At 40.5% G+C, this 14,020-nt stretch overlaps 2 protein-coding genes across 2 annotated transcripts; one reads left to right on the forward strand and one right to left on the reverse strand.

The window, feature by feature from the left end:
* Positions 1-2,846: 2,846 nt before the first annotated feature.
* On the reverse strand, positions 2,847-5,345 carry LOC110381543 (cyclin-dependent kinase 2). The gene is given in 4 exon segments (XM_049837012.2): positions 2,847-3,160; positions 3,162-3,583; positions 4,806-5,001; positions 5,110-5,345. Coding segments are annotated over 4 exon segments (981 nt in total). The 5' UTR covers positions 5,307-5,345; the 3' UTR covers positions 2,847-2,994.
* A 915-nt stretch (positions 5,346-6,260) lies between these two features.
* On the forward strand, positions 6,261-13,574 carry LOC110381557 (ATP synthase mitochondrial F1 complex assembly factor 1). The gene is made up of 4 exons (XM_021341893.3): positions 6,261-6,712; positions 6,846-7,167; positions 10,990-11,085; positions 13,383-13,574. The coding sequence occupies exons 1-4, from the start codon at positions 6,444-6,446 to the stop codon at positions 13,545-13,547; spliced, it is 852 nt and encodes a 283-aa protein (XP_021197568.2). The 5' UTR covers positions 6,261-6,443; the 3' UTR covers positions 13,548-13,574.
* The last annotated feature ends 446 nt before the right edge of the window (positions 13,575-14,020 follow it).

Below are 14,020 nucleotides of genomic sequence, written 5' to 3' on the forward strand. Positions count from 1 at the left end.
TGGCACCCCCCGAGATGTGGCACCCGGGGCGGACCGCCCCCCCCGCCCCCCTCTTACGCCGCTACTGGACGGAGCATCGAAACCCTACATAATCCGACCAAGTTCGGATAGCTACAAAAAAGCGGCCGTGCCATATGTCTAAGCAACGTTCTTAACTTGGAAGGTTAGTATATTTATTAATATGGTACAGTTGCGTACACAAGCGTTAGGAAAAAATAAAACAATTGCATTTCTTGAATGAAAAATATTTTTTTAATAATAATGCTACTATCTACGACATTTTAGTTAAAATACGTAACGTTTATTAACGTTATTTTTAATCACGTAGTCAAGTAATTTATGTAAGTAATAATAATAAAAATATTTTTGTACACGGATATTTAAATAGAGAAGTACTTGTTAATTGAAGATTTATTTTTATCGTAGATAGTGGCATTATTATAAAAAAAATATTTTTCAATCAACAAATACAATTGTTTTATTTTTTCCTAACGCTTGTGTACGCAACTGTACCATATTAATAAATACTAACCTACCAAGTTTAGAACGTAGCTTAGACATATGGTACGGCCGCTTTTTTGTAGCTATCCGAACTTGGTCGGATTATGTAGGGTTTCGATGCTCCGTCAGTATTATAATTGTCTTTCTTTAATTACTGAATTTAATGACATGAAATTTTGCAAGTGAATAGTTGAATGATTAAACTAATTATTGGCATACATTTTACCATGCAATTCCTTTAGAACGTCGTGATATTCGACTGCTTTGTAAACAGTGATCTGTTCATGGTGAAATATCCTATAACTTTTTAATTACTAACGGAACATCATTGATACTTGGCAACATGTTGGAGACAATTACAAGGTTTGTGTAAACGTGAAAATCTAGACCCCAAACTGCATACTTTAAGAACTAAGACCTAATAAGTGTATTTTACGTTTATATTTTTATCTTTTAAACCCTACGACTTTTTCTAAATCTGTTTTTTAAACAAATATAAACAAATTCAAGACAACGTATATAAAAATCTACAGCTCTCTATGTAAGCGCTTTATATGAAAACTAGCTAATGGCCAAACGTTCGCGTAGCGGAAACTTGAATTTCTCCGGAGTTTATGCATGCACTGATTTCATTCATACATAATCAATTATACACAAATACACACTAATTTTCGGACACATCTCTTTTCTTCTAAAGTCTATGGATTAAAAAAAGTTCCGCCAGGACAACGTTCGCCAACGTTCGCCCAGCGGAATCTGTTTTTGGTGAATTTCTCCACAATGGCTGCATACACAATTTTTTATTTACCATACACAATTATAGGACGTCTTACACTAATTATCTGCATAATTAAAATCTTTAAATTCAACAACATTCCGCTGCGCGAACGCACACGAAGGTTACAAGTTATTTTCTCTTTATGCTAGGTACATAATGAAGAAAAATATTGATATACGTAGACAAACAAAATAATAATAATTTATTTTACGTTTGAAAATGCCACATATCAGTCTTACTCTTCACGTACACAGTAACCAGCTGTCCAAGCGAATCCGTATAGCCGTATAGCCTCATACAAACACCGACAGCAGCGCCACCTACCGAGTCAAATTGTTTTCAAACTATCCCACACCCATTGAAATATTGGGAAGTTTTCTTTTTTTCTTTGGAATTAAAAAACCAACCAGCAACGCGTTTTGTACCAACAACGCGAGTGTACCTTTGCCAAGTTAAGAGAAAAATCCCTCATTATGCCAGCATAACTCAGCAAACTCCTAAGCTGAACCGATTTGGTTGCATTTCAAACACAATCACTGGAATCGCTTTGTCTAAACTACCCAAAAAGGAGGATTCGAGGTCTCAATTCGATGTTTTTTTGTCTCTGTGACTCGATTTCTCGAAAGCGTTTAAAGCTATTTGGAAAATTCTTTCCTAAGAGCGCTGCCTCATGTAATGGCGTCCACGGCCGATTTCGGCCACGGCGGCTGTTCTCAGGACATTATAGTGCACGAGCAGTTGCACAGACACAGGTGCACTCCCTATTCCTTCACTCTCATAACCCGATGGGACGGCAATCCGATACGACCGGCAAGAGATCAGGCGCAGGACCGACATTTACGTGCTCTCCGATGCACGGGTGAATCAATCACCAACTTCCAGACTACGGGCTGCTTTGTGAAAGTTTAAGAAAACCCACAAAGCGATTTCGGCAAGACCCGGGAATTGATCCCTAGACCTCGAGCACAGCAGCCGCGCTTGCGACTACTAGACCAACGAGGCAGTCATGTAGACGCCATGGTGACGTATCCAAGCAGTTAATATTTAAATGTATGGTACCTAACTCACTTGGCGACGATAACTTCGCCAAATTGGAAGGGGACCGAATCTTAACACTGAAATATGTTATGAAATAAATGCAAAGTGCAGTTTAGGGAACTCTCCTTAATGGTTGATAGCAGCTATCCTGATTGGGCATATTTTACCAAATTTTTAAAGGATTTTCCACCATTATGGGTACTTCCACTGTGGTATTAAAAATATTATATTTTTGGAGCCAAAAACAAAAGCATAAAGTAAAAAACTTTTTACAAAAAAAAAATTAAACCAACAGGACAATAAAAGACACAAATAATATTTTCAAATGGCTTTAGAAGTCAAAGAAAGAGAAAGCATAGTTAAGTAACAACCTGCATACACCAACTTCTGAGAGCTATGTGAAAACTTATTTTATCTCTCGCATTGCAGTATGTGAAGTTGACTGCCTCGTCGGTCTCGTGGTCGCAATCGCGATTGCTATGACTGAGGTATCGGGTTCGATTCCCGTGTGTCGGGCCGAATTCGCTATAATTCGCGGAGTCTGGAAATAGAGCACATGAAACTTGTAGGTGTATACATATGAGTACGAGCGGCACTCTCCCGCTTTAGGCACAGAGCAATCGCGTCTCCGGTCGGTGTCATCGTACAGGCGGTGGGGCTTTGGGGCGGCGGGGCGGTCAGGCGGGCAGGTCGGGCGGCGTGCGCGGCGCGTGCGCCAGGTAGGGGTGCAGCAGCGCGGCGCGCGCGGGCAGGCGGCGGCTGGGCTCGTAGCGCAGCATGGCGTCGAACAGCGCGCCGGCGAGCGGGTCCGCGCGCGCGGCGGCCGGCAGCAGCGCGCGGGCGCCGCGCCGGCCAGCGCGGGAAGGCGGCGCGGTACTCGGGCAGGCGGCGCGCGCCCGCCCACACGCGCTCGCCCGGGGTGCCGAGCGCGCGGAACACGCGGAACAGCTGGTCGATCTCGCTGTCGCCCGGGAAGAGCGTGCGGCCGCTCGCCATCTCGGCGTAGATGCAGGCCAGGCTCCACACGTCCACGGCGGTGGAGTAGAACTTGGCGCCCAGCAGGATCTCGGGCGCGCGGTACCACAGCGTGACGACCTCGTGCGTGTAGGCGCGCACGGGGATGCCGAAGGCGCGCGCCAGCCCGAAGTCGGCCAGCTTGATGCTGCCGGCGGCGTCCACCAGCAGGTTCTGCGGCTTGAGGTCGCGGTGCATGACGCGCTGCGCGTGGCAGTACGCCACGCCCTCCAGCAGCTGCCGCAGGTAGCTCTGCGTACACACACAGGCTTATTGGAACTTTTTCAATTTTAAGTCAAACTTATTTAAGGGTTAAAGGGCTTTATCTGTTTCGGTAATTTGTTGTCTATGAGAGTTGCTAGGCAAAATACACTTTTATGCATTAGCGCAGTGTTGCATGGCACAGTGCACAGTTTAGTTTTATATTAAATTGTATTTGTTTATTATTATACGACGACACACCCGATATTAGTATAGACTAGCTTCCACCCGCAGTTTCACCCGTGTCCCTAGAAATTTACTTCCTGCACATGGATAAAAATAGCCTATATGTTATCACTACATAGTATAAAACAAAGTCGCTTCTTCTGTCCTTATGGCCCTAGATCCCTTTATACACAGAGTGATTAAAGGGAAAGGTTTATATGAATAATAACATACATTAAATAGTGGAAACAGTTATGTTGGTATGCGGGTGAAACCGGGGGAGGAAGCTAGTTTTTTATAATTTTATGTTTTAAACTACAACCTCACTGCTCATTATGCCATAGAGTGAGAACCTTGGGAAGCAATACTGAAAATAGCTGATAATTTCAACCAGTGTCACCTGGTTACCAAATATTTTTTGCTTAAAATTGAGTTCATCTACTTACCTTGACCAATAAGTTGCGGTGGCCTATTGGGTATAAGAACCAACCTCTCGAGTATGAAGGTGTGGGTTTGATTGCAGGTCAGGCAAGTACCAATGAACTGTATTTATAAGTTTGTATGTACTTTCTAAGTATATCTTGGACATCAATGGCTGATAAAAAGGTGAAGCAAAACATCTTGAGTAAAACCTGGACTATAAACCCCAATGAGCAAGCATAGTGAGGTAATTTTTTATGTATTCGCTTATAAACATTTTAACGTACGATATATTATGTGTATTGTATTTTTATGGGCCCTAGTTGCCTGAAATAAAGGAATAAATGAAAAAAAAAAATTGGCCAAGCGTGGTGATCAATGCTCAATCCGGTTAGTGTGTAGCAAAGGGTGTGCAAGGCTTTTGGAACTTAAAAAATTTCTGAAAATGTCTCTTTCATTTCTATCGTATAGAATACTTAAAAATAAGGCGAAAACCATCTGGGCACCTTTTGCCTAGTCCCAAAAGCGTTGCACACCCTTTGCTACACTCCAACCCTCAATCCTTCTCCGTGTGAGAAGAGGCCTGTGCCCAGCAGTGGGACGATAAAGAGGATGTAACAGTACTCACCTTAACAAGATCGAGACGAAGTGGGCCTTTGGTAATGTCCATAAGGCGCTTTAAGTCCATGTGAAGGAATTCAAAGACTAAGAAGAGCTTGTTGTCGGCCAGCAGCACGTCCAGCAGCTGCACGACGGCGGGGTGGCGCAGCTCGCGCAGCACCGAGATCTCCCGCAGTGCCGTCGACGGCACGCCCTCCGGCTCACTGCAACGTCTCAGCACCTTTAGCTCAATACGACCATTTCTTACTCAATACCGAAAACATTATATTCTAAGTATTCACACATGTAAATCATTTGGCGCCAAAACATACTTTTCCAATTTTATTTTCTTCAAAGCAATTTCCTTTCCAGTCACTCTATCCGTTGCTTTATATACTACGCCATAAGTACCTTCGCCTATTTTTTCTACTCTTGAAAAATTTTCCATCTGAGAACAGTATCCTAGAAAAACCAATAATATAACTATCAGTATGTCCGATCTCAAATTCTCAATTCGTTCGTAACACATCAGGTATAACCTTATGTCATACCTAGTGTCAGTCTGACACTTCTGTCTTCTGACAGTAACATACATCGTTATAATGTCGATATCTATCAATGTCTTTGAATGGCCGTATGCCATAGATTGTATACTGACGACTGTCACTGTCAGAAGTGACGGATAAGAGTGGATTTTTCATGAGGGTTTTAAACACAGGTTATAGATTCGAGTACGGGACCCCACAGGGACGCCCTTAGCGCGGTCGCTTAGTTTATAAGTGTTTACGTCCTTGGCTGGAGGCCTTAAATTCTAGGCATCCAGAGGGAAAAGCAGGAAACGGTTTCCTAGGCTGAACTGCGAGATGCCATACAAAAAAAAAAGTACGGGCCTCATCACTATGCATAGGACCATAGTACATTTTTTTTTATGGCAATCTGCCGCAATTAACGGCGATTTCTGCCAGAGACTCGCGTGAGAGAGTGACGACACATGGGGAAAATACACAAAACTATATAAATTAAAGATTAAATTCAGCTTTTCTGGTGGAAGAAATTGAGCCTGCAACAAAATACTATAATAGTATTAATGAATTTACCAACTTACAACACAAGTAATTATATATACTTTACATATCATATCTTTATGAAATAATTAAATATTGTTACAAAGTTTCAACTTAATACTATTAGAAGAAATAAATTTTACAAAAGCATTTACCATTAGAGGGTTAGGGAAGAATGAAAGAAGATGACGAACATTTACTGGGTATCGCTGCTGGGTATCTGGGTATTGAATTTTTGACACGATCAAAAGAGAAAGCATTATTCAAGGGGCAATAATTAAGAAAGATATGGTCAAGCGTGCCCTCGTCTATACCACATTCACAATACCATAGTACATAAAAAGCTCTCTTACTGCTTTACTCTGCTTTGCTCCGATGCTTTGTTCTCACATCTGACATTGGCAGAATTATTGACATTGACATCGACAAATCACTTGTTAAACAAGAATATAGGTACGGTACATAATAGAATAATGAAATACTATCTATATTTTAAAGTTGTAATTGTGGTTGTACATAATTAATTCTAATAAATAACTATCGCAAAACGTTTTAATAAACAAAAAAATTTACTGTTTCATAAATAATTCTACAGATTATTAATGGCCTTAGGGTTCAAAACATTTTTGGGAAAACTCAGGATTGTAAATTATGTAACAATAACACATAGTTTACGCAGTTTTATGACCACTTCAACTAACATGGAAAAAGCATTAGAAAATTTAAAAACCAATCCGTACTACGAAAAGTACGCTGCACGCATCGCAGATCTACAGAAAACATCACCCGAAGAATTCATGCAAAGAGTTGAAGTTCAGCAAAAGTCCAAGGAAGAGGAAAAGAAGAAAAAGTTCGCGTCCGTGGACACAAGGTAGGCCCGGTGCTGGCGGTGCTGGCCGCCGCCGCTACAACCACTCCTAGCTCTGCTGTGTTCTTTATCCGACTTCACAGAAACAAGGAGGTTATCACTTCATTTTATTATTTATATGTTTTGTTTATTTCAGACAATTCTCCTCTGTGTTAAATCCTAAACAAGCACTAAAAGAAGTTACTGAGAGCAATGTCAAGAGGCTCAGTGATATATTTAAAGTGGATCTTGTTGAAGATAAAGATGCAGCAGAGATTAGAACTATTTGGGAGGAGTATCACAAGAGTAAGGAAGTGATATCAGCAACTATTCCGAAAGAGACGTATGCACTGCTGCAACAGAACATGCAGCTGTGTCCCACTTTCTTGTTCCCGCTGCCGCGCTCCCAGGGCTACGAGTTCATCATGTGCCAGAGCTACGCTCACACAATACATTTCACGCCTCTCCTTGCTTATCAGGTTTGGATTTGTTTAATATTTTAAATAAATCATTATCTCCTTTTCCAACTTCCCAAAAAGGAAGAGGTTCACAATTTGTCGGGATCTTTATTTCCCAACTAAGTTAGATCAGATTTCAGTCTAACCAGTTGCAGCTGAATGCCAGTGTTTTACAAGGAGCAACTGTCTATCAGACCTCCAACCCAGTTACCTGGGCAACCCAATACCCCTTGGTTAGACTTATGTCAGACTTACTGGCTTCTACCCATAACGACTGCCAAGGATGTTCAATGAATGCAGGGACCTACAGTTTAATGTGCCCTGCGAAACACAGTCATTGGTGTAGGGACACACACATGGTAGTTTCTAAATTACTATATAATTGGCCTGTAACTATATTGGATTTTGGAAAACTTATGTGTCTGTAACAATTTCGTATTGGTGATCTGTAGTGCTATAATATATTAACTTTAGTGTCATCAAGCATTTTATTTAATATCCAGCTGGGCCTCTCAATAATTGGTGTCAAAGATATACTTAGAAAGTACAGACAAACTTAGACAAGTTGCATTGGTACTTGACTGGCCTGGAATCAAACCCACACACTCACACTTGACAGGTTGGTTCTTAGGCCACCACAACTTATCACAATATACAGTAAGTTAAATAAATATCCTCTACTGTTGAACTTAATTACTTAAGTAATATAATAGTATTTGTAAATAAAAAACTTAAGTAATTAATTAATAAGTTAATAACCTCTGGCTAAAGTTTAATCTTTCTTACGGAAGTTAATTGGTATCTTTGGCAAGACAGGTAAGCTAGCTAGATGAGAGCTGCGTTGGGTTACATTATTTACTTTAATAAACGATAAAGTCTGTATATTGTTGTTGATGATCTGAATTTGTAATATTTAAGCAAGTTCTGTTCATTTGGAATTTCTGATGGTAAATCAGTCTAGTTGCAGTCAGTTCATGTTTGGTAAAATTATGAATATCACCTACTCACCTACTCCTTGGTTCTACTGAGCAAGGGCATGCAATTTAATGTCTTTTTTTATTTCGTGGTATAACAAAAATCGATATTAACATAAAATCCATATAACAAAAACCGGTCAAGTGCGAATCGGATTGGCGCACGAAGGGTTCCGTACCATTATTTATAAAACCGCAACTACCTGTTGTCGATATCGATATTGAGCAAAAATGAGCAAAATAAATTACGTTTGTTATATGGGGGGCCCCCTAAAATATTTATTGTATTCTAGTTTTCAGTATTTGTTGTTATAGTGGCAACAGAAATACATCATCAGTAAAAATTTCAACTTTCTAACTATCACGGTTTATGAGATACAGCCTGGTGTCAGACGGACTAACGGATGGACGGACAGAGCCGTACGGAACCCTAATAAAAAAGGCTTATTGTGCTTCAATAGAGTCACTATTGAAGCAAATACAAATTAGGACTAATAAAATTATTTAGTACTAGCTTCTGCCCGCGACTTCGTACGCGGATCCTGTCCCTTATGCCAGCGACTACGGGGTCAGCAAAATCAAAGATCTGAATAGTCGCAATAGACGTGACCATAGGGATAAAAGTAGTGATTCTAATTAGTCCGCATTTAAGTTGTGTGAGGCAAAAATATTACACGTATTATTACGTAAAAAAACATGAAATAGATGACAAAGTCGTGGTGACTTAGAGGAATTCGTGGTGGTTTAGTGGGTAGAGAACCAATCTCTCAAGTATGAGCGTGCGTCTTTGATTCCAGGGCCCCGATTCTCCTAAGTTAATAATGTCAAAATCGAATAGAAATCGAATCGCAATATGATCGTAATAGCAGTTTTAACCATATCGGGCATTCTGCTACTAATAAAAGACCAATCGTATTCGATTGACATTAGATTGGTGTGCGATTGGTCTGCTATTTTGATGATTTTGGTGTATACGGTAGTTTGCTGTACAATCATTTTGCAATCGTAAATCATTTGCAGACAAAATGATTCATTATTGAATGACAGAAAAGGATAAAAACGTTTATTTCAAAGAAAAAATAGCGGAATGCCACATGCGCTTCAATCGTAATCGAGTCGGGATTGGATCTCAGTCGAATCGAGTAGAACGTCAATCGAATGGCGCTTAAGTAAAATTAAGAGAATCGGGCCCCAGGTCTGGCAAGTGCCTGCCAATGCAACTTTTCTAAGTTCGTATGTACTTTCTACGTATATTTTGGATATCAATGACCGTTATTTGGAGGGGATGTTAAACTGTAGGTTCCGACTGTCATTGAACATTGAACATTCTTGGCAGTCGTTATGGGTAGTCAGAAGCCAGTAAGTCTTACCAAGGGGTGTTGGGTTGAGCGGGTAACCGGGTTGTGGAGGTCAGATAAGCAGTCGCTCCTTGTAAAACACTGGTACTCAGTTGCATCGTGACTGGATGTCGACCCTAACATAATTGGGACAAAGGCTCTTGAGATAATAACGACAATAATAATGAGATATAAGCACCGCAGGACATCGCTACTCCCCGTCATCAGCCTGAGGCTGACCCCGCGGGGCTATATATACTGAGTTCTCCAGGGAGTGTATACTGTCCCCCATCTCCGGCCGGTCGGAGTGAACCATGACGGGGGTAGGTCTCACGCCTCAGGCTTGGCTTGGCCGTCCAGAGTGGAGTCGCTAGAGCAGGATTAGTAGCCCTGCTCGGAGGGTAGGTGCCTCATGGTAAGCACAGGGAGCGCGTAATCTGCGTTTAAAGTCCGCCGAGGTATCCTCACCCTTCAGCCGCTCATGTCCCTGTTGTCCTCTTGTTGCTATTCAGTGACTGGTTCCCGGGGGCCCAGTAAGTGAGGTGGCGAGTCTCGACCTGCCGTTTTTACATGTACCTAATACATTGTCATCCACTAACATCCCATCACAATAGCCCAAGTAGTTTTCGTCCATAGTTAGCAATAGTTTAGCACAGAACCGGGGATTGTCCTTGGGTTCATTTCTATAGTGTATAAAGGGATAATCGTGGGTTTTGTGTCACCATTTCATTAAAGTTGTCTCAAAAGGGCTTCAGCGTGATGGCTTCGGCCCCACGTTTGCTAAAACGTCATATCTTCATATGCTTCATATAGTCTAGCAGGGCTCCTGGAGTTCCACATCAGGTATTTTACATCTTCAATTTTTATAAGTCAACAGAGAATGCTTATTAGATTGAACAACTTTTGCTAAAACGTCATACCTCTATATGCTATAGTCTAGCTGGGCCCCTGGAGTTCCACATCAGGTGTTTTAGATCTTCAATTTGTATAAGTCAATAGAAAGTGCTTATCAAATTGAACAACTTTTGCTAAAACGTCATACCTGTATATGGTACAGAGAAGCTGGGCTCTTGGGGTTCCACATCAGGTGTTCCAGATCTTAAAATTTATTATCTCAGCTGAAAATGCTCATGAAATGAAACAATTTTTGCCAAGGCACCGTATTTGTATCTCTTATAGTTTTATTGGTCTGTTGGAGTTCTGCACCAGGTCTTCAAGTTTCGAAGATAAATTATAGCCTATATGTTGACCAGGCTTAATACTGATAAAACAAAGAAAAAATAATTGAAATCCGTCCAGTAGTTCCGAAGATTAGCGTGTACAAACAAACAGACATACAGACAAACAGACAGATTTTTTTTTTTTGGATTTGTGCTCCATTACTGATTCTAAACCCCACCCAATTATTATTTTTTTAATATATTCAATGTACAGACACAGTTTTTTTACAGATTTATTATATGTATAGATTTTTTTTAAAGCGTTTTTTTTAGTTGTTTAAATTATTTTAATAAAATGAATTGTATTGGCAGGTGCACAAGGAGAACGCGCCCGAGTGCCTCACCATGGTGCACTACACGGAGCTGGCTGACAAGGGTATCATCCTCATGCGCGGTGAATTCGACAAGGTCCCACTTTTATTGGTTACCATTGATCTCCTAAGTCGCTAGGGCGGCTCCACACTATCATCGCTGAGAATTCCCGGGAAAGTCGTGCCACATTACCTATTTGGGTACAGGCTTGAAGTTTTACCCTTGTTTGGTCGAACAACGTTTGATTTGAAGGAAGACACAGGAGGGTTTTAGCCGGTAAGAGTCCGGCACACCCCTCCGCCTCTTCCCAGGCGGAGGAAGTCCATGTGGGTTTCCCCCTCCCAAAAAATAAAGTTAAGTACGGTGCGCGGCGTGGCGTTGATTCGACAGGCGAAGGAGCAATGTTAGTTTATAGATGAAAGAAACTAAATATTCGGCACGATCTTTCGACTAAATCATTGTTAGATCAAATGAAATTAGTGCATTTGAAAATTCGGTGAAATGAAACTAGTCAAATAAATAATGATGCTAAATAAAAACCAATGAAATTAGGTCAAATGAATATGACTTTATTGCAACTAAAATTCGGCGAAGTCATTTTCGACGAATGTTGTTCGACCAAACAAGGGTGAACCAGGGGCCCGATTCTCCTATGTTAAAATTGAATAGAAATTGAATCGCAAAAGCAGTTTAAACCATATCGGGCATTCGGCTACTAATATGAGACCAATCGTTTTCCAATGACATTCGATTGGTTTGCGATTGGTCTCCCATTTGGCCTATACGGTAGTTTGTCTACATTCATATTGCAATGGTAAATCATTTGCAGACAATATGATTAATTACTGAATAACAGAAAAGGATAAAAACGTTTATTTAATAGAAAAAATAGCAGAATGCCACATGCGCTTCAGTCGGATGTGAATCGTATGTCGCTTAAGTAAAATTAGTAGAATCGCGCCCCAGGCTTGAATACCTACTCGGGAACCCCCGCGAGAGCCATCCACATTCTCGTTCACACCTATTCGCAAGGATTCTCGGCAGTAATGTGGTGCCGGCATAAGATAACGTCTGCCATCGGCGCGCGGCTGTCGCGTCAATAGGAATAGTTTTAATGCTGCTCCCTTTGTAAATCGTGCAACTCCTATGAACGATGATGCACTTTTAAGCTCGCATAAGCGCCAGTCTCTTAGGTACTCCTTCAACGTTTGGGAAAAACACACCGGAATATGCTCCTTAACATCGACGCATAGTGCCAAGTTCTGAAAAGTTTTTCATCTAGGTATACTTTTGGAGGTCGTTAACATCGTTCGATGATTTACTAGAAATTATGATTGCATATCTTACTGAATCTGTCATGTGCAATGTACATAGTATCTCAGTAATGCAAGAAACGTTTCGCGGCGAATTCACCCTTCCTAGATCAGCTCTTAGTCAATCCAATTTTATCTCGATCGATTGCGACGTTTAACTTGAAGAACTAAACAAACAAAATTTTGTATCTTATTTTATTAAGGGTGCTAATTAAACAGGCTTCTTTTTAATATCATTATTCGCCCCCAAAAATGCACCTATTTTGCCTTCTAAATTACTAAGTCAGCCACAATTAACGAGCATCTAAATAATACTATCTTAGCCACTCGTTATCTTCTTAAGGAAACCACTCTAAATATAACTCAGCATGATGGTTATTTTTTAGAATCTTTTGTAGCATGCATTCTAACAGTAAACTTCTAAAATACTATTAAATGACATAATAAAATATATTTATTTAGCTTCTAATTTTTTAACTCAGTACGTTTAAAATGTAAGCAAGCAACATGCAGCATGCATGGCTTCTGTCAAGGCTCCGGCGCTGCGGGGCTCCGGCGGTCCCATGCGAGCTTATCGTCGCAGATGGTTTTCACGCTCACCACAGCCTCGCCCCTCCGCGCCTACGCGGTTTTGATTGCACTCTAGGGGTAGGGCAAACAAGACTACGTGGAGTCGGTTTTGCAGCGATTCGTTTTCGTCACTAACTTCAATTTTTAATACAATGTTTTTTAATTGAAGGTTATGAATGGCAGTATGCTCAAAACGAGGCCGAGTTAGTAAATTAGACGACAATGTATAAATAAGAAGGACAAGTCACAATAATTGATGACCTTTACTTGAAGCTTTCTATAGAATATTTCGTTGGCGTTGTAAAAAAGACGAATTATTTTATTAGAGGCTATGTCATTTCCCCGTTGCTTAGTTATAAAATTAGAAGTTTAATCATGTGTCCAATAAATAATTTTGTGGCTTTACTTATAATTTCCCTTTTATTAATAAGGGTATGCGAATTATTTATCATGCACAATCCTTATCAAATCAGAATAATTTCTATAATCAAATATCTATTTTTATTTCAGAACGTGTTGGATGGCCAAGAAGCTCAATGCCTGGCAAACCAATTTCAAATGTACTATAGCGGCAAAGATGCTGCCAAGTTGCAGTTGCTCCAGACATTCACAAAGAACCCGGATACCTTTAAGCACATGGATCTTATAGCACAGCTGGAAAATATTGGTTTATAATTAAATAAAAATGTATAATTATTGTTTCGATGTTGTTTAAATTCATAACAACTGGCACAGAAGAATACCTACATTTATCTGATAATCATAAAGATAGTCGTTGAGTAATTTGCTGACATTGCAAATGAGTATTAAGCGGTAATGCTAATTGAGTATATGCGGATAGTAGGCATAATCTGGCGTGTCGTGTACGATCACACTCAGGTCTGGAGACGCCGCAGAAGACGACGGGGCCGCTATGGGAGATTGAGGGATACTACTGCTTCCATCGGTAATTTCTTCTATTTTGGATGTTTGATGCAACAGGTTCTGTTGTTTAACATGACCTAGCCTGATATAGTCCATTGGATTATGAACGATCCTCTCACTAGTAGAACAGAAAATGTTTCTTGTGTTGTTAGTTTTCACGCATTTCAACAAATTATCTTCACGTTGTTGATAACAATTTTCTAAATAGAGATTTTGTAGAAATA

The sequence above is a fragment of the Helicoverpa armigera genome, chromosome 14, assembly GCF_030705265.1.
Source record: "Helicoverpa armigera isolate CAAS_96S chromosome 14, ASM3070526v1, whole genome shotgun sequence".
Taxonomy (NCBI): Eukaryota; Metazoa; Arthropoda; class Insecta; order Lepidoptera; family Noctuidae; genus Helicoverpa; species Helicoverpa armigera.